Source organism: Phyllobates terribilis, unplaced genomic scaffold (assembly GCF_046119375.1).
Source record: "Phyllobates terribilis strain yellow unplaced genomic scaffold, ASM4611937v1 Scaffold_11__3_contigs__length_659146591, whole genome shotgun sequence".
Classification (NCBI taxonomy): Eukaryota; Metazoa; Chordata; class Amphibia; order Anura; family Dendrobatidae; genus Phyllobates; species Phyllobates terribilis.
The window spans coordinates 218,744,850-218,766,437 of record NW_027362771.1 but is presented as its reverse complement, the minus strand read 5'-3'; the positions used below and the strand labels follow the sequence as shown (position 1 = coordinate 218,766,437).

The 21,588-nt window shown below is 47.3% G+C and overlaps 1 protein-coding gene and 1 long non-coding RNA gene across 4 annotated transcripts in view; one reads left to right on the top strand and one right to left on the bottom strand.

The window, feature by feature from the left end:
* AASS (aminoadipate-semialdehyde synthase) overlaps positions 1–20,870 on the bottom strand; it is an 88,837-nt gene extending 67,967 nt beyond the window's left edge. Inside the window, exons 1-2 of one of the 3 annotated variants that reach the window (XM_073652057.1) lie at positions 20,738–20,870; positions 13,826–14,043 (exon numbers count right to left, since the gene is read on the bottom strand). In XM_073652057.1, the coding sequence (XP_073508158.1) occupies positions 13,826–14,035 (210 nt within the window). In that variant the 5' untranslated portion in view covers positions 14,036–14,043; positions 20,738–20,870. Of the gene's footprint in view, positions 1–13,825; positions 14,044–20,544 lie in introns of all 3 variants that reach the window. The other 2 variants (XM_073652055.1, XM_073652056.1) reach the window with 2 other exon arrangements.
* LOC141165941 (uncharacterized) overlaps positions 1–21,588 on the top strand; it is a 70,169-nt gene that overhangs the window by 4,548 nt on the left and 44,033 nt on the right. The window lies entirely within an intron of this gene.

Here is a 21,588-nt window from a genome sequence, read left to right as displayed (position 1 = left end):
TGAACCGGATCTTCAGGCCCCCACTGATAATTTTCAGAATCCAGGGGTTTGTTGTTATCGCGTCCCAAGCTGGAAAAAAGTGGGAAAGCCTTCCACCCACTTCCAGCCTTGCGTCATTGGGAGGATCTCTTCGAACTCGAGGATGGTCCTCCAAACATGTAGCCCGATTCTTTTTTGGACTTGGCTTCCCATCTCTTTTTGTCTCCCGGAGGACGACCCCGGTTAAATTTTCTCCTCCGAAAACTAAATCTTCTTGGTTCCCCCGAAAATCCCGGGAACCCTTTGCTTTTATTGCCTGCTTTTTCTAACAGGTCTTCTAACTTTTGGCCAAACAGGAGTCTACCGTCACACGGGAGGGAGCACAGTTTCTGTTTCGAAGGTAGGTCACCTGGGCAACCTTTGAGCCACAAGGCCCGCCTGGCTGCGTTGGATAGTCCCGCTGCCCTAGCTGACAGTCTGACCGAATCAGCTGAAGAGTCGGCCAGGAAGGCCGATGCTGTTTGTATTAGAGGTAGCTCTGCAAGTATTGCCTGTCTGGAGACCTTTTTATCTTTAAGCTGGTCTTCCAGCTGTTGGAGCCACACCATCAAGGACCTCGCCACACAGGTGCTAGCCACCGCTGGTTTTAGGCCGCCTGCCGCCGCCTCCCACGTGTGGCGCAGGAAGGAGTCAGCTCTTTTATCCAGTGCATCGTTTAGGACGCCAGAGTCCTCCAAGGGCAGGGAAGATCTTTTCGATGACCTTGCCACAGTCCCGTCCACCTTGGGGATCTTATCCCAAGGTTCCGCATCCTTCTCTTCGAAGGGATACCTTCTTTTGGAGAAGGAGGGTAAAGCCCCTGATCTCTCAGGTCTCCTCCACTCCCGGTCAATGAGGCCCTGAATTTTACTGTTAACCGGAAAAGAGCATCTCTTCTTCTCTCCCAAGCCCGCAAACATGATGTCCTCCCGGGATTTAGATGCTCTCTCTTCCTCCAGACCCATGGTTGATCTTACTGCCCTAACCAGTCTGTCTGTATTCTCAATGGGGAAGCAGGGTCTACCGCCCCCCGATGAGGAAGAGGACGATGAATCCCACTGCTCCTCGGACTGGGAGGAATCAGAGACAGAGGAAACCTCTCTACGGGGTCTTTTCTTCCCTCTAAGGAACCCTTTCAGGGACCTCTGAACTTCTGCATGTACTATGGACTTTAAATTTGCAGCAAAATCCCGGGAATTCTCAGCTATGGTTTTGGTCACACAGCCCTAGCAAAGTGGTTTCTGCCACTCTACTGAGAGAAAAGCTTGGCAAAGGGCACATATTCTATGCTTTTGCTTGGCACTACTCTTCTTAGGCTCCTAAAAAAAGGAAGCACATAAGAGACTTCCCGTTACTAACCAGTGACATTCACGAAGCTCACTCACCCCCGGAGGTCACAAACGGGTACCAGATTCGGAGGCTGTTGCGGAACCGATGATTCCATTCTGGATGGTCCCGAGGCACACGAAGCTTTACTCCTGCGGCTGCCACTACGATTACTCGAGCGGCTGTCTGTATATGATGCATCCCTCTGCTTTTTCTGTTGCTGAGGTGGGGGGGTAAACTGCTGCTCCTGGCTATCTGGATCAGCCATGTCTCAGAAGCGCACCACGCTTCCAGGATAGCTCCCCCCCCCTTAAATATAGGGCCATCCAGCCTCCTCCGGTCTGTGGGCCCTCCCCCTTCCTCAGGCCGGAGCTCCGTTGAAAAACACCGGCCTGGGACGCTCCGATGGGCGCCGCCATCTTGGATCGGCGCCGCCTCCTGACGTCACCCAGTGCGCCGCTCCCAGCGTGCCCTGCGCCGTGACGTCAGGCGCGTCACACCCGGAAGCGTTCCACACTGCAGGGGGAGGACGGCGCCGCGGTCTCTGGGAGGAAAGAGCCTGCCTCACCGCCTGCGCCCCGCTCGGCGCAGAGACCCCAGGGGAAGCTGCGGACGTCGCTTCTGGGATACTGAACCCGGTGCACAGGCCAGTGCCCGCTCTTCCACACCGGGACAGCCCCAGGTAAGTCTTCTTTCTTCCAGACAGGTTCCCCATCAAGGACAGGAAACCAACTGAAGCGAGGGAGAGGTGCCGCCCTTTTATTTCAGACGGTTTCCTGTCCTTGGTGGGGCGGATCCTCTCTCAAGGTGTGCTGTCATGGGGGAGGGGAAAAATTAGCTTTTTCAATATGACGACCTAATGTTATTAAATTCTGTGTCATGCCTGTGAGTTCAAAATGCTCAACATACCTCTGGATAAAATCCTTGAGGGATCTATTTTCCAAAATGGGGTCAGCTGTGGGGGGGGGGGGGGGGGGGGGCTTTCTGTTTACGCACCTTAGGGGCCCTGCAAATGTGTCATGGTGCCCACCATCTCTTTCAGCCAAATTTGTATTCCAAAATTCAAAGATTTGCTCCTTCCGTGCCGAACCCTGCAGTTTGTCCAAACAAAACTTTTTGACTACATGTGGGGTACTGCCACGCTCGTAAAAAAGGTGGGTAATAAACTGGAGTTCCACGTTTTGGTTTTACACCTTGCAAAAGTGAGAAATTTGGGGCTAAAGCAACATTTCAGAGGTAAAATTTTAATTTATTTTTTTTCCCCATTCCACTTTACATTAATTCCTGTGTAGCAACTGAAGGGTTAAAACATTTCCTGACAACAGTTTTGAAGTATTTGTGGGGTGCAGTTTTTAAAATGAAATCCTTTTTCGGAAGTTTCTAAAATATAGGTCCCTCAAAGTCCATTTAAATCTGAATAGATCCCTAAAGAAATAGGCTTTGTAAATTTATTGAAAAAAAATCGAAAATTACTGCTAAATTGTAACTCTTACAACATCCTAACAAAGAAATTAGGTTTCAAAAATGATGCAGTTGTAAAGTAGACATATGGGAAATGTTAACTATTTTGTGTGATATAACTATCTGATTTAAGGGCATAAAAAATAAAAGTTTGAAAATTGCAAAATTGACAAATTTTCAATAGTTTCATAAATATATGTATACCGACCAAAATTTACCACTAACACGAAGTACAATTTGTCATGAAAATACAATATCAGAATCACTGGAATACGCTGAAGCTTTCCAGAGATATTATCACAAAGTGACACTGGTCAGATTTCTAAAATTTGGCTTGGTCATTAACGTCAAAATTAGCTCCGTCACTAAAAAGAGGTAATGGCAGTAAGAAGCAGAACTGCTGTTTCTTAACTCACAATGCAGAATCTCCATCTATCCTATGTGATGCGGCGTCACACTGCACAGTCGGCGGATCTTACGTGATGCGGCGTCACACTGCACAGAGTCGGTGGATCCTATGTGATGCAGTGTTACACTACAGAGTCTCAGCAGCTCCTATTAAAGGAGTTGTCAACCTTTGGAGACAATGTTTTTCTTCCTTAAAATGTATGTAGTTTTGGCTAAAAATCATTTTTCTGAGATTCAATAAAAAAAAAAAAAAATGATTTGCTGCAGAATGAGTTAATCTGTTAATGAGCTCGTTCTGACAGTTACAATGGGGGTTTGTAATTCTTTTTATCTATATTTTTCTGAGCTCCTCTCACGTGATTTATGACCACAGACCACATGAATGATGATTGCGCAGGGAAACGGAGCCTGTAAAAGCTAAACAGTGCAAAAATGTTTAATGACACAGAATTGCAAAAATTACTTTTAGCCCAAAATAAAGGTATTTAAGTTTAAAAATCATTGATACCAGAGTTGGACAACGTCTTTAAGAGCTTTACACAGCAGAGTCTCAGGGTATTCTCTGTGACTCCCCACTTTAGATGATAGACCTCTATTGCTCCATTCTAGACTCTGATCTTCATCTGGAGGCCATGTGAGCAACCTCTGTTTTCGTTTGCGTTAGCTATGCTATGGATGCGTTTTGGGCATAAATTCAGTTTGTCTTTTCCTAAAATGGAACAGATAGATGGAACTCCCAACAGAAATGTGAATACATGTACAAACAGTGACCCACATCACATGAAACAATTGCTAGGTAACCGGTCAGCAATCCCAGCACCTGCAAAGAACATGCCTACTCAGAGCGAATCTAAAGCAAGGAGAAAAGAGCGAATATATATATCTCATGAAAAAAGAATTATTAGTAGAAATATATTTTTGACAGATAACACACATGGAAATATCACAATATCATATTCATGGGACGAAAGTGCAGTGTGCTGGGGACTGCAGCACCAACACGGTGCATCGACCCATACAGTGTCCTAATTGGCAGCACAAATCATAGATGGGTTATGACCATCTGACAACTCAATTAAAGGTATAAGGGGACTCATGCACTAGGCCATTCCACAATCCCATCAGTCTGGTGTATCATTAGTGAGTGGTTACCAAGAAGTAGGGCCGAAGGCCGCGTGGGGTGCCACAGGTGGGGGGGGTGGCTGGCAAGAAAACGCCTCGACACGCGTTTTGCTAGGAGGGTAGCAAAGCTTTCTCAAGAGGCGTGCAACTACTGCACTGGTAGGACCTTTAAATACGCCCATTCGGTAATCAGGTGTGTCATTATGGGACTACACCAAAAGTTGTGTGGCTGGCTTACATTACCCCTGCTGAATGCATAACGACACATGCTCCAGGAATCCCACATCCCCACAGCACGGACAAAGGCCGTTACACTAACGGGGCATGAGCGTGAGCTCGGGACAACACCTGGCTCGCACAACTTAATGATGTATCTTGTGACTTTGGGCCGGGAGTGGATCAGGGCCTACAGGAGAGCATTTTGAAATTCAGAACATTCTAGAAACAGAACTCACATCTGGTGGAATCACGCTTTCCTCAGTAAATATATTGATAAAGCCCTTATTCCCAGAGAGTCGCAAGTTCCAATTTTCCCCTCTTTCCCAATTGAGGATGAATCTTTTAAAAACAAGTGGGAGGCATTGGCGGACACCTCGGGTTTTTAACCTCCTAAAGGAACTAAACGAGACATCTCTTAAAAAGATAGAAATTGAGCAACTTCAGACTCAATTGAAAAGAGATATGACCACTGACGATCTGGAGCAACTGAATGATAATATCGATATTGAGTCCCAAAAGTGGGTCAAGGAGATCCACACAAAACCAGGAACTTTCTGCAGGACACATGGGACAGTATCAGGACGTCTACAGATGGATAACTCCTACTCACGCTCGAGATCGACATCAATTGCTTCAGCTACCTCTACTGATGATCGAGTGTCTTTGCAGAACCCGGGCCCCCGTCCTGCACCAGTTATTCAACCCTCCTTCAGCATTTAGACAAGACCAAATAATAGGAGGAAACAAACCACTCCTTTTCAGGTTGGTGACTCTCGGGGAGGGCTCTGTGTCGTAAATCTATCCACACATTTTTTGACTGAGGCGCAGATGGAGGTCTTGGGGATGGGTTTATCGCTTGCACCCACTAATGCGTTTAATTTTTTTACCGCCCTTAAAAAGGACCTCCATCTGTTTGCCCGCAAATTAATCTTGAAAAAACTTCATTCCAGTTCACGTGGTGAATGGTACCCTGTGACTGGGCCAGAGAGAGAGGCCATACAAAATCTAGAGGAACTCCTCTTGGAGCAGGAACCCCCCCCTCTACAGGTGGGTTACCACAAGTACGCTACCCTAAGTCCACTAGGCTCCCTCCCTTGTCTCCAAGTCCAGCAGTGGAGATTTTTGTACGTCTTGTTACAGAGGACCTGAGACGCCTCCCTACACACAGGAAATTTGATAATCTCACTTATTCCCAACATACAGCTATACATCAGTTGTCATCGTACGATGTGGTCATCAAGCCGGCAGACAAGCGAGGGAATATTGTGTTGCAGCCCTGCTCAAAGTATGAAAGGGAGGCCTTACGTCAATTAAGGGACTTGGACATGTATTCAAAGTTACCTTACAACCCTACGACCATCTTCTCTGCTGTGCTCCAGGGGATCCTGGCCCGCACTTGTGAGCAGTATATTATTAATAAAAAGATCGTAGAGGCCTTAACGGTACGGTTCCCCAAGACTGCTACTTTTTATCTGCTCCCCAAGATCCAGAAGGATGCCCTCAAACCACTGGGGAGTCCGATCGTGTCTGGACTGGGTGGCCTGTGGGGGCCGATACGTACATACATTGACAGCCACCTCAGGCCCTTTGTGAAGACACTTCCGTCCTACATAAAAGACACGACAAACGTCCGCAAATGGGTTGATGGCGTCCTTGTGGAAGAGGATACGCTCATGGTCACGGCTGATGTTGAGAGCCTATATACTTGTATCAGCCACGATCTGGGCCTGTTAGCGGTCCGCCTCTTACTGGGGACCACCGACCTGGGCGGCCCATCGTGTGAATTTATCCTTCACAATTAATTTTTTATTTAAAAGACACGGTTTATCTGCAGAGGCGTGGCACGGCTATGGGGAAGGTCTGTGTGCCCTCGTACACCAACCTCTTCCTAGGAGCTTGGGAGAGGGAGCTGTTTGGCGACGAAGGCACGGACCATGTCGTGTCATGGCTGAGATACATCGATGAAATTTTCTTTTTTTAGGCAGGAGACGGTGAAGGAGCTCGATGAGTTTATGGTGCGGCTTAATTCAAACGAACGTGGTATCAGGTTGACCCACACCTATCATCATAAACGGATTTATTTTTTGGACATCACTCTGGAGGTGGACTCCAATTTCTCCATTCAGACCGACGTATTCAGAAAACCTACAGCAGTCAACTCTCTGATCCACGCTGCATCCGCACACAATTCATTGCTGATTAGGGAAGTCCCGGTCGGACAGTTCCTGAGGATGAGGCGGATCAGCTCCACTAACTCTCAGTTTGAGAAACAGGCCGCTGATCTGGCTGACCGATTTACACAACGCGGATATAGTAATAGGTTCATTAGGCGTGGCTATGGGAGGGCACAGTGAGCCAGGGCTGTGGAGTCGGTAAGCCAAACCTCTGACTCCTCAATTTCCATGACACTGACTCCAACTCCCTCATACATGGCTCATGTTTAAGTGATGAATTTACTGTAGCACAGATTCATCTCAGCTAAAAGTCTAGACCCTTAGATCAGGAATAGGACATTTCATAACTTTCCCAAATTCTCATGAAAAAAATATTCCCCACAAACTGCATTGAACTACTGCACCCAATTATATATTTTAGGAGTTGGTCCATTTCATACCAACTCCGACTCCACAGCCCTGCAGGGAACCCCTCGTAGGTGTCTGTTATACCCTGGTTCCCGGGATGAGAGAAGTGGGCCTGAGAGGGTCCGCTACATCACCACTTTCAAACATGAGTGGGAAGGGCGATGTGGCGGATCCTCTCTCGACAATGGAGTGTCCTTAACACAGAGCTCTCTCTGCGAGATCACATAGGGCACTATCCCCTAATGACCGCACGATGGGCTAACAACCTTGGCGACCTTTTGGTCTCCAGCCACTATGTCCCTCCTCCTTCGAATCCCTTCCGATCCTGTGGACCCACGGTGGGATCCTTCCCTTCACGGTCACAGTCTTGTTTGCACCAATGTCCTGCGCTCTGTTTCCTTCACCTCGTCTGAATGTTGCCGTGAATGTAAGATCTCAAAGTATATCACTTGCGGCACGACCTATGTGATCTATTATGCCACCTGAGCCTGCCAATCGATTTATATTGGACTAACCACAAGGGAACTAAGGGTCAGCGTGCGGGAACACATGCGGGACATTGGAGCGGCCAAGACGGTGACCGAACCGCGGGAACTCAAGACTCTACCACGACACTTTCGGGCGATGCACAACTGCGACCCAAAAACCCTAAAGGTGCGTGGTATTGATGTCTTACATCTTGGTTCCCGGGGAGGGAATGGTAAACAACTTCTGGCCCAAAAGGAGGCCAGATGGATTGTTACATTGGACACCGTGCCTCCACGGGGCCTAAACGATTCTTTAGGGTTTTCGTCTTTTCTTTGATATGGGGGAATTTCATATGCTCTCCTGTGGACTTTGTTTTTAGTTGGCATTTTAGTTTTTGTTTTTAATTTGTTCTAATTTTCCCTTTTTATTATGTTTATTTTTCTTTATATTTAGTGTCGTGCTAGGAAGGACTAATTCGCGTCTCCTATGCCCTCATGGGGTGAACCAAAATAGAAAAACTTTTTGGACTGTGTGTATGTATATATTTTTTTCTCTATATCTCCACTGGAGGTTACCGTTTATGGTATACAGCATATACAAGTAGAAAGGCTATGTTCCAGTTGGAATTTGTGTTGGAAGTAGCACAGGCTCATAGATACAGTTGCTCCTATGGTTTGTTCTCACACAGATACTTTTCTCTTTTGTTCCCCATATTTACTTACCTGGTAATACAGTGCGCCTGTGCTGTGGTCTTCCATTTCCCCGTGCACGCACTTGGCCATCTGGTACCTCCGGCGCATCCTCGAGAGGTGAGTCCTTTGGCGCGCGCGCACACACACACACAGCCTTTGTCTGTGCTGTGGGGATGTGGGATTCCCGGAGCATGCGCCGTTAAGCATTCAGCAGGTGTTGTCGGCGTACGTCACCCATATTTTGGTGTAGTCACATGATGGCACACCTGATTACTGAATGGGCATACTTAGAGGTCCTCTCAGTGCAGTAGTTGCACGCCTCTTGAGAAAGCTTTGCTACCCTCCTAGCGAAACGCACGTTGAGGCGTTTTCTTGCCAATGTCCCCCACCTGCAGCACCCCACGCTGGCTTTGGGCCTACTTCTTGGTAAGCACTCTCTAATGATATACCAGACTGATGGGATTGTGGAATGGCCTAGTGCATGAGGCACCCTATACCTTTAATGGAGTTGTCAGATGGTCATAACCCATCTATGATTTGTGCTGCCAATTAGGACACTGTATGGGTCGATGCACCGTGTTGGTGCTGCAGTCCCCAGCACACTGCACTTTTGTCCCATGAATATGATATTTCCATGTGTGTTATCTGTCAAAAATATATTTCTACTAATAAAAATCGTTTTTTATGCCACATATACTCACTCTTTTCTCCTTGCTTTAGAAATGTGAATACAGCCCAGCCTAATGCAGTGTACTGCATATATCTGGAAGATGAACAGCGTTTGTGTGCTGTATGCGTCTAACATGTGAGCTGCGTGTGTGTGCCTCCAACATGTGAGCTGCGTGTGTGTGCCTCCAACATGTGAGCTGCGTGTGTGTGCCTCCAACATGTGAGCTGCGTGTGTGTGCCTCCAACATGTGAGCTGCGTGTGTGTGCCTCCAACATGTGAGCTGCGTGTGTGTGCCTCCAACATGTGAGCTGCGTGTGTGTGCCTCCAACATGTGAGCTGCGTGTGTGTGCCTCCAACATGTGAGCTGCGTGTGTGTGCCTCCAACATGTGAGCTGCGTGTGTGTGCCTCCAACATGTGAGCTGCGTGTGTGTGCCTCCAACATGTGAGCTGCGTGTGTGTGCCTCCAACATGTGAGCTGCGTGTGTGTGCCTCCAACATGTGAGCTGCGTGTGTGTGCCTCCAACATGTGAGCTGCGTGTGTGTGCCTCCAACATGTGAGCTGCGTGTGTGTGCCTCCAACATGTGAGCTGCGTGTGTGTGCCTCCAACATGTGAGCTGCGTGTGTGTGCCTCCAACATGTGAGCTGCGTGTGTGTGCCTCCAACATGTGAGCTGCGTGTGTGTGCCTCCAACATGTGAGCTGCGTGTGTGTGCCTCCAACATGTGAGCTGCGTGTGTGTGCCTCCAACATGTGAGCTGCGTGTGTGTGCCTCCAACATGTGAGCTGCGTGTGTGTGCCTCCAACATGTGAGCTGCGTGTGTGTGCCTCCAACATGTGAGCTGCGTGTGTGTGCCTCCAACATGTGAGCTGCGTGTGTGTGCCTCCAACATGTGAGCTGCGTGTGTGTGCCTCCAACATGTGAGCTGCGTGTGTGTGCCTCCAACATGTGAGCTGCGTGTGTGTGCCTCCAACATGTGAGCTGCGTGTGTGTGCCTCCAACATGTGAGCTGCGTGTGTGTGCCTCCAACATGTGAGCTGCGTGTGTGTGCCTCCAACATGTGAGCTGCGTGTGTGTGCCTCCAACATGTGAGCTGCGTGTGTGTGCCTCCAACATGTGAGCTGCGTGTGTGTGCCTCCAACATGTGAGCTGCGTGTGTGTGCCTCCAACATGTGAGCTGCGTGTGTGTGCCTCCAACATGTGAGCTGCGTGTGTGTGCCTCCAACATGTGAGCTGCGTGTGTGTGCCTCCAACATGTGAGCTGCGTGTGTGTGCCTCCAACATGTGAGCTGCGTGTGTGTGCCTCCAACATGTGAGCTGCGTGTGTGTGCCTCCAACATGTGAGCTGCGTGTGTGTGCCTCCAACATGTGAGCTGCGTGTGTGTGCCTCCAACATGTGAGCTGCGTGTGTGTGCCTCCAACATGTGAGCTGCGTGTGTGTGCCTCCAACATGTGAGCTGCGTGTGTGTGCCTCCAACATGTGAGCTGCGTGTGTGTGCCTCCAACATGTGAGCTGCGTGTGTGTGCCTCCAACATGTGAGCTGCGTGTGTGTGCCTCCAACATGTGAGCTGCGTGTGTGTGCCTCCAACATGTGAGCTGCGTGTGTGTGCCTCCAACATGTGAGCTGCGTGTGTGTGCCTCCAACATGTGAGCTGCGTGTGTGTGCCTCCAACATGTGAGCTGCGTGTGTGTGCCTCCAACATGTGAGCTGCGTGTGTGTGCCTCCAACATGTGAGCTGCGTGTGTGTGCCTCCAACATGTGAGCTGCGTGTGTGTGCCTCCAACATGTGAGCTGCGTGTGTGTGCCTCCAACATGTGAGCTGCGTGTGTGTGCCTCCAACATGTGAGCTGCGTGTGTGTGCCTCCAACATGTGAGCTGCGTGTGTGTGCCTCCAACATGTGAGCTGCGTGTGTGTGCCTCCAACATGTGAGCTGCGTGTGTGTGCCTCCAACATGTGAGCTGCGTGTGTGTGCCTCCAACATGTGAGCTGCGTGTGTGTGCCTCCAACATGTGAGCTGCGTGTGTGTGCCTCCAACATGTGAGCTGCGTGTGTGTGCCTCCAACATGTGAGCTGCGTGTGTGTGCCTCCAACATGTGAGCTGCGTGTGTGTGCCTCCAACATGTGAGCTGCGTGTGTGTGCCTCCAACATGTGAGCTGCGTGTGTGTGCCTCCAACATGTGAGCTGCGTGTGTGTGCCTCCAACATGTGAGCTGCGTGTGTGTGCCTCCAACATGTGAGCTGCGTGTGTGTGCCTCCAACATGTGAGCTGCGTGTGCGTGCCTCCAACATGTGAGCTGCGTGTGCGTGCCTCCAACATGTGAGCTGCGTGTGCGTGCCTCCAACATGTGAGCTGCGTGTGCGTGCCTCCAACATGTGAGCTGCGTGTGCGTGCCTCCAACATGTGAGCTGCGTGTGCGTGTCTCTAACATGTGAGCTGCGTGCGTGTGTGTGTCTCTGTCTCTAACATGTGAGCTGCGTGTGCGTGCCTCCAACATGTGAGCTGCGTGTGCGTGCCTCCAACATGTGAGCTGCGTGTGCGTGCCTCCAACATGTGAGCTGCGTGTGCGTGTCTCTAACATGTGAGCTGCGTGCGTGTGTGTGTCTCTGTCTCTAACATGTGAGCCGCGTGTGTGTGTCTCTAACATGTGAGCTGCGTGTGTGTGTGTGTCTCTAACATGTGAGCTGCGTGTGTGTGCCTCTAACATGTGAGCTGCGTGTGTGTGTGTGTGTGTGTCTCTAACATGTGAGCTGCGTGTGTGTGTGTGTGTCTCTAACATGTGAGCTGCGTGTGTGTGTGTGTGTGTGTGTCTCTAACATGTGAGCTGCGTGTGTGTGTGTGTGTGTCTCTAACATGTGAGCTGCGTGTGTGTGTGTGTGTGTGTGTCTCTAACATGTGAGGTGTGTGTGTGTGTGTGTGTGTGTCTCTAACATGTGAGGTGTGTGTGTGTGTGTGTGTCTAACATGTGAGGTGTGTGTGTGTGTCTAACATGTGAGGTGTGTGTGTGTGTGTGTGTGTGTGTGTAACCCAAAATATATATGTCTGGATGTATCCAAAGGCTTTATGTACATTAAGTCTTTTTCAGGCAGATTCCACCCAGAATACGCCTGTAAAGAGCCCACTTTTAAGCACAGCAGTTGGCCACTTTAAATATACAGTCATGGCCAAAAGTTTTGAGAATGACACCAAAATTATATTTTCACATGATCTGCTGGCCTCTGGTTTTTATTAGTGTTTGTCTGATGTTTATATCACATACAGAAATATAATTGCAATCATATTATGAGTACCAATAGGTTATATTGACAGTTAGAATGAGTTAATGCAGCAAGTCAATATTTGCAGTGTTGCCCCTTCTTCTTCAAGACCTCTGTAATTCTCCCTGGCATGCTCTCAATCAACTTTTGGACCAAATCCTGACTGATAGCAGTCCATTCTTGCATAATCAATGCTTGCATTTTCCAGAATTTGTTGGTTTTTGTTTCTCCACCCGTCTCTTGATGATTGACCACAAGTTCTCAATGGGATTAAGATCTGGGGAGTTTCCAGGTCATGGACCCAAAATCTCTATGTTTTGTTCCATGAGCCATTTAGTTATCACCTTTGCTTTATGGCAAGGTGCTCCATCATGCTGGAAAAGGCATTGTTGGGCGCCAAACTGCTCTTGGATGGTTGGGAGAAGTTGCTCTTGGAGGACATTCTGGTACCATTCTTTATTCATGGCTGTGTTTTTAAGCAAGACTGAGTGAGCAGATTCCCTTGGCTGAGAAGCAACCCCACACATGAATGGTTTCAGGATGCTTTACAGTTGGCATGAGACAAGACTGGTGGTAGCGCTCACCTCTTCTTCTCCGAATAAGCTGTTTTCCAGATGTCCCAAACAATCGAAAGGGGATTCATCAGAGAAAATGACTTTGCTCCAGTCCTCAGCAGTCCACTCCCTGTACCTTTTGCAGAATATCAGTCGGTCCCTAATGTTTTTTCTGGAGAGAAGTGGCTTCTTTGCTGCCCTCCTTGAAACCAGCCCTTGCTCAAAGAGTCTCCGCCTCACAGTGCGTGCAGAAGCACTCACACCAGCCTGCTGCCATTCCTGAGCAAGCTCGGCACTGCTGGTAGTCCGATCCCGCAGCTGAAACAGTTTTAAGATACGGTCCAGGCGCTTGCTGGTCTTTCTTGGGCGCCCTGGAGCCTTTTTGACAACAATGGAAGCTCTCTCCTTGAAGTTCTTGATGATGCGATAGATTGTTGACTGAGGTGCAATCTTTGTAGCTGCGATACTCTTCCCAGTTAGGCCATTCTTGTGCAGTGCAATGATGGCTGCACGTGTTTCTTTAGAGATAACCATGGTTAACTGAAGAGAAACAATGATACCAAGAACCAGCCTCCTTTTAAAGTGTCCAGTGATGTCATTCTTACTTAATCATGACTGATTGATCGCCAGCCCTGTCCTCATCAACACCCACACCTGTGTTAATGGATCAATCACTAAAACGATGTTAGCTGCTCCTTTTAAGGCAGGACTGCAATGATGTTGAAATGTGTTTTGGGGGTTAAAGTTAATTTTCTGGGCAAATATTGACTTTGCAAGTACAGTAATTGCTGTTAAGCTGATCACTCTTTGACATTCAGGAGTATATGCAAATTGCCATTACAAAAAATAAAGCAGTAAACTTAGGAAAAATTACTATTTGTCTCATTCTCAATACTTTTGGCCATGACTGTATATGGGTGAACAGTGATTTGGCCTTTTTCTCTGCTAATACATTGGCAAAAATTGTGTCTACAAATACAAAAAGGTAAAACAAAACTACAATGTAAACGTTAGAAGGCTGTGATCAGATTTATTCCAAAGACCATACCTTCTCGTGGATAGCTCTTCTATTTGATGGCTGCACCAGGACCTTGTAACCAAGGTTTGTGAGCTCCTTCACGTGCTTTGGAGCAAGCGGTGCTCTCCTCTCCCAGGCATTGATGTCTTCCCTTCTTATCGCTAGTACAGCTTTATGGTGACGACGTACCAACTGGTCACATAATGCGTTATATCTCCGACACTTCACAGCTTGCCACATGTTGAGACCTTGCAAGTGTAAGACAAAGATTATAACATTAAGGCAAGCAATTGATCAAGAAAATAAGATTTAGGAGCAACACAAACCAGTAACAGAAAAAAAAAAAAAAAAAAAAAAGTGTAATTTTCATTCTCTGCTCAGAGTAGTGAAAGACTTCCTTTTTACAATTTTGCATTGTGTAGTAAATAGGGGTGGATATCTAGTACCCCACTGCAGCCACTATGCAAATGACAAAGCTGTGGAATTCGGCATCTGATCACATGCAGCTGTCGCCAACCCCGGGAGCAGGACATCAATCTAAAAGCTGGAAAACCCCTTTAACTTCTTCTTCCTCGCATTTTTTTCTGCACAAATTTGTCAAAAAGCCTGAAGCGTTTCCTGATGCCAGCAAAGTGAAGAAGAATCCTGAAGGCTCAAGCACACGTTGCTTATTTTTGACTTCAAGATTTGGTGCAGATTTAAACCTACATGATGTCCATTATTTGTACATTTTTGCTGCAGAATTCACCCATACTAAATGAGTGGGGAAAAATCTGCACCACCAAAAAAAGCATATAAAAAAAAAAAAAAAAAAAAAACACATCAAATTCACGCCTATTTCACACAATGTTTTTCCTGCACCAAAAATTTTACGTGTGCACATACCCTAAAGCTATGCTCACACACGTTGTGTTTTGCTGCGTATTTTGCAGCAGATTTTTATGCAAATTTTCAGCTGCGTCTTGCAGTACCAGCAAAGTCTATGAGAAACCAGAATTCTATGTTGCTTTTTGTTTGTTGCGTATCTTCTGCCTTGCTTGCGTTTTTTGGAAAATAGAGCGTGTCACTACTTTCAGCGTTTCACCCATAGAAAGTAATGAAGTAAAAAAAAAAAAAAATGCTGCAAAAACGCATCAAAAAAAAGCAGGAAAACTTGCATTTTTTAACGCAGCCGTTTTCCTGCCAGAGAAAAGTTGTCAGCAGATTTATCTGCAGAAAAAAAAAAAAAAAAAAAAAAACAACAAACACGATGTGTGTGAACATAGCCTAAAACTTTGCGCCAGTCTACATTTAAGGGTTTGAATGACCGTATATTCCCTCATGCGAGAGAATCGGGCCAATGACACTCGGCTTAAATTCTGTCAGAGATTGAGCTGAGCGTCATCTTGGTATGATCTGATTTTAACACATAAGAGAATCATATTAAAAAGGTGTGGAGAAGATAAAGAACTTAAATTTCTCCATCCTCTCCAATGTCTGAGTCCGCAGATGTCATCCCAGTGCACTCCGATGTTTCCTAAGCAACCACAGACTTGTATGGGTGTATACAATTTGAATTCTGGAGCCATTCACAGCATGCTGGGATTTTTTTTTCTTCATGCCAAATATAAATGAGAAAAAAAAAACTAGCAGATCTGCAGCAACATTGGCCCGAGTGCTATCCAATAAAACATTGCATATAACTCGGCCGTGCCATATACTCGTGTGCAGAGTTAGGGCTCGCTCAAAGTTATTTCAGAACATCACTGCAGTGTTACCAGCAGACCAAGATCATACAAATGCAAGAGCAGGGAGCCACTGTCAGGAACTGCTGGACTCCCCACAAAGAAAATGGAGATAGTTTATCATCACCTCTGTGTTCCTGTTTGCTGTATACACAGCTCTGAACATATACATCTATATAGTTCAGAAGGCAGAAAGCTCGCTGCTTCCTCCACTTGTGTCAGTGATCATTTGATCGCCAGGAGGAAGTCACAGCTGCTAGGTCAGACCCAGATCAGGTTTAGGTGCAGACAGGAGTCTGATTTTACCCTGTAAATAGGGTTAATATGCCAATCAGCAATCATAAAAGTATACTGAAAAGTCCCCAGAGGTATCCAAACCTACAGGTCTGTGTGTGAAAAAGTGATTGCCCCCTAAACCTAATAACTGGTTGGGCCACCCTTAGCAGCAACAACTGCAATCAAGCATTTGCGATAACAGAGAATGAGTCTTTTCCAACACTCGAGGAATTTTGGCCCACTCATCTTTGCAAAATTGTGGTATTTCTGGAGGGTTTCCGAGCAAGTACCGCCTTCTTAAGGTCATGTCACAACATCACAATCAGTTTAAGATCAGAACTTTGACTAGACCACTCAAGTCTTAATTTTGTTTTCTTAAGCCATTCAGAGTTGGACTTGCTGGTGTGTTTTGGATTATTGTCCTGAAGCATAACCCAAGTGCGCTTCAGCTTTGAAATCAAAAACAGATGGCCAGACATTCTTCAGGATTTTTTGGTAGACCGCAGAATTCATGGTTCCATTTACCACAGCAAATCTTCCAGGTCCTAAAGCAGCAAAACAGCCCCAGACCATCACACTACCACCACCATATTTTACTGTTGGTATGATGTTCCATTTCTGAAATGCTGTGTTACTTCTATGCAAGATGTAATGGGACATACACCTTCCAAAAATTTCAACTTTTGTCTCGTCAGTCCACAGAGTATTCTCTCAAAAGAATGGCGATCATCAAGATATTTTCTGGCAAAACTTAGAAGAACTTTTATGTTCTTTCTGCTCAGCAGTGGTTTTCGCCTCTGCTATGTATGACCTTTTTACCCAGTCTCTTTCCTATGGTGGAGTCATGAATACTGACCTTAACTGGGGCCTGCAGTTCTTTGGATGTTGTTGTGGGGTCTTTTAGGACCTTTTGGATGAGTCGTTGCTGCGCTCTTGGGGTAATTTTGGTCAGCCGGCCACTCATGGGAAGGTTCACCACTGTTCCATGTTTTCGCCATTTGTAGATAATGGTTCTCATTGTGGTTTATTGGAGTCCCAAAGCTTTAGAAATGGATTTATAACCTTTCCCCGACTGATAGATCTCCCTATTACCGTATTTTTCGGAATATAAGATGCATTTTTTTTTTTTTTCACCCAAATGTTGGGGGGAAAATAGGGATGTGTCCTGTAGACTGTATGTAGCTTACCAGAAGTGCTCGGCGGCAGGAGCCAGGTGATACTGTGGGCGATGCTGCAGGTCCTGCGCTTGGAGGAGGGCGATGTCCAGAGACACGACGCTGTGAGTCCCAGGGTGGTAGGAGGGGGTGCTTGACGGTCCTCGGCGGTGCGGGGGCTTCGCCAACATTTGTGAAAGTTCGGAGCCCCTGCACTTCAATGTTTTCTAACGTTGACCAGCCGCTTCTTCCAGCCTGGGATGGGACTCACAGCCTTGCTGCTCCGAACACCTCCTGTGTCCCCGCTCCATCAACGCCGCCGCCCCTTGCTGGCAAGCTGAATTCGGTCTGTAAGACAGACTCCCGTTTGATGCATTAAATTTTTTTCCCCTATTTTCCTCCTGAAAATTTTGGGTGCGCCTTATAGTCCGAAAAATATCGTACTTTGCTTCTCATTTGTTCTTGAATTTCTTTGGATCGCAGCATGATGTCTATCTTTTCAGGATCTTTTGGTCTACTTCACTTTGTCAGGCAGGTGCTATTTCAGTGATTTCTTGATGGAGAACAGGTGTGGCAGTAATCAGGCCTGTGTGTGGCTAGGGACATTGAACTCAGCTTCCCGAAGATATGATAAACCACCGGTAATTTATGTTTTAAATATTCATTACAAAACAAATATCAATGGCATAGTGGATAACTTCTCAATTGCTGAGGGTCCGACCCATGAGACTCCACGATCCCCAGAGTGAGCGGAACAGTGATCAATCGAGTATTCATTCTTATGAGAGTGCTGAAGGTTAACCGAGCACAGCGCTCTATCACTGGCGGTCCCATTCCAATAAGCTCTGGAGGCAGATTCTCATACAGATCAGTGTCCAGCCCACAGTCTGGAACAGCTCATTTACAGATTAGAAAACCGTGGATTTCTCTGGAATAAGACATCAGATCATAGATATCAAGGTATCATTTTATTCAGCTTCCGATGACTGACATGCCCATATAGACGAATTAGGAGGGCTGATCCTACTGACAGATTCCCTTTAACCCCTTAAGCCCCGGAGCATTTTTCGTTTTTGCATTTTCGTTTTTGCTCCCCTTGTTCCCAGAGCCATAGCGTTTTTATTTTTTGGTCAATATGGCCATGTGAGGGCTTATTTTTTGCGGGACGAGTTGTGCTTTTCAACGCCATTACTAGTTTTATCATATCCTGTACGGGAAAACGGGAAAAAAATTCCAAGTGCGGTAAAATTGCAAAAAAAGTGCAATACCACAGTTGTTTTTTATTTATTTATTTTACCATGTTCACTGAATGCTAAAACTGACCTGCCCTTCTTATTCTACAGGTCATTACGAGTTCATAGACACCAAACATGTATAGGTTCTTTTATATCTAAGTGGTGAAAAAAAATTCCAAAATTTGGTAAAAAAAAAAAAAAAAAAGCGCCATTTTCTAAGACCCGTAGTGTCTCCATTTTTCGTGATCTGGGGCTGGTTGATGGCTTATTTTTTGCGAGCCAGGCTGACGTTTTTATTGATAACATTTGGGATAGATCCGATGTTTTGATCGCCCGTTATTGCATTTTATTGCAATTTTGCGGCGACCAAAAAACGTAATTCTGGCGTTTAGAATTTTTTTATCGCTACGCCGTTTACCGATCGGAATAATTCTTTTTTTATATTGATAAATTGGGCGATTCTGAACGCGGCGATACCAAATATGTGTATGTGGGTTTTTTTTTTATATATATTTTATTTTGAATGGGGCGAAAGGGGGGTGATTTAAACTTTTATATTTTTTTATTTTTTTTTATATTTTTAAAAACTTTTTTTTTTTTTACTTTTTGCATGCTTCTATAGTCTCCATAGGAGACTAGAAGCAGCAACTATCCGATCACCTCTGCTACATACAGGGGACGAGCAGATCCCCTGCATGCAGCAGAAATGGTCCTGTGCTATGAGCGCCGACCACTAGGTGGCGCTCATAGCGACAAGATCATGACAACCACAGGCGTCTGCTGCAGACCCTGGGTTGTCATGCACGCCCATCGGCGACCCGCGATCACGTGACGGGGTCGCCGGTGGGCGGGGCTTATGACGCGCTACATGCTGCTGTCGGAGATTGACAGCAGCATTTAACTGGTTAACAGCCGTGGGTGGATCGCGATTCCACCCGCGGCTGTTGCGGGCACATGTCAGCTGTAAGAATCAGCTGACATGTGCTCCGTTCAGTGAGGGCTCAGCGCAGCAGCCCTCACTGAACGGAGGGTACGCAAATATGCGTACTAATACGTCCCCGGTAAGTAAGGGGTTAACAATGAAATGATCGGTAGCACATGGCCGTCCACCACTCCACGCACACAGGGCTCTTCAGAGGCTCTCACGATCAGTGGGGGGTCCCAGTGGGCACAAGTTTAAAGTGGAGCCCCAAATGCTAACATATTGCACCATCACACAGAAATATTTTGGTTGTATTTACATGTGCTGAGTTCAGGCCGCTAAATGAGTGTGATCGACAATATTGAAGTAGTTTGACGCTTGTTTCCCGGCTTCTTTACACCGGCTGAGGAAGAATGATGGGCACCGAACAATCACTAATAGATCAATCTATCCCCGTACAGTATCATGTTATCAGCAGCACATCTTCAGTTTACATGGGGCGATGTGCTGCTGACAACGATGATTTTGTTTGCGGCATTAACAATCCAATCACTTGATGAATAGGCCGCATTTTGATTGTTTAGCATAATGCACCCCATAGCATAATGCATTCCCCCTCCCCACCCGACAGCGTGTAATGCAGCCACCCCCCTCCCCACCCGACAAGAGTATAATGCATCATAAAGTGTAACGCAGCCCCCCACAGTCCTGCAGTATTATGGACACCATGTAATCACTGATACATACAATTCTTAACCCTACTCGTTCCCCTGCTGCTACGGGCTCTGCAGCATCACTGCCTGGCACAGTGTGGTGACGTCACCTGCCATTCCATTGCGTCAGAGGCAATGGAATGGCAGGGAATGATGGGAGAGGGAGTGTCACATGACGCTCCCTCCTCCATAACTGAATGCAGGATGAGGGGCGGCGCTGGCGTTGAGTATTTTGTGTGCAGAAATTTCTGCATCTCTTGGCAGGAAAACGCAGGTGCATTTTAGCAGTGCAGTCAATGGGTGAAAAAGGCAAAAATCGCAGAGAATTGACATGCTGCAGATTATTTTCTGCACCAAATACTCAACATGTGCACAACTCAGGTTTCTCATTCACTTTGCTGGCTTCAGGTTTTGCAACAAATCCGGAAAGAAAAACGCACCACAGCTCCAATGTGTGCACACAGCCTTAGGAATTTACTATCCCATATTCCACAGACAGGGAATAATTCCCACACTTGAGAACACCCCATTAAAACTGCTTGTAATGAAAGGGAAACCGGTCTTGTACTGGTTAATGGGCCAAACAGCGGAATTTGTGGCATTCTCTCCCCAGGGTTCCATCAGGCAGAGGAGAGCAGGGTGCCCGTCATTGTCAGCGCCACTCAGTGACCAGGCGGCCCTTATATTGGCGGGGTCACACACAGGGCGTCGGCGGCAGCACTCACTAGAGAGGGCAGGTCTGGCTCCTCACCGCAGCCACCACCAGCGTGCGCCCAGGCCTGCCAGCCGTGCACTGGACTGTACCGACCTGAGCGGCGAGAAGGACGAGGCCACCTACCTGCCCGCGCCGACGTGACAGTGTGACGCACCGTGAGGCCTGTACCACCTGCAGAACACCCCCGGGAGAGACGCACTCACAACTTTAGGGATTCAAGAACGTTAACTCCGTTTCCACCAATCGATGCTCGCATAGAAGACACAGCCTTCCCGTTCAGCCAATAGGAAGCAGGGAGGTAAGCGCATCCCTGTTCTGAAGGCCGTCATTGAGGGCAATGAGACCTGCTATACGATGACCTAAAATGCACTGTGACTCCGCCCACCGCTCCAGTCCGGGGCTTGTGATAGGCTGGAGGAGGGCTCAGGCTGTGGTGGCTGCTGCTGCCCATAAGAACGCATGGAGCTGCCCCTGTATAAAGGCGAAATGAGAGGAATATGTGGTAAAAGAGCCAAACTGTCACCTGTTTGTAGGCAGCAGTACAGCCCGGCCATATACTGTACAGCCCGGCCATATACTGTACAGCCCGGCCATATACTGTACAGCCCGGCCATATACTGTACAGCCCGGCCATATACTGTATAGCCCGGCCATATACTGTACAGCCCGGCCATATACTGTACAGTCCGGCCGTATACTGTGCACTCCGGCCATATACTATACAGCCCGGCCATATACTGTACAGTCCGGCCATATACTATACAGCCCGGCCATATACTGTACAATCCGGCCATATACTATACAGCCCGGCCATATACTGTACAGTCCGGCCATATACTGTACAGTCCGGCCATATACTATACAGCCCGGCCATATACTGTACAGTCCGGCCATATACTATACAGCCCGGCCATATACTGTACAATCCGGCCATATACTATACAGCCCGGCCATATACTGTACAGTCCGGCCATATACTATACAGCCCGGCCATATACTGTACAGTCCGGCCATATACTATACAGCCCGGCCATATACTGTACAATCCGGCCAT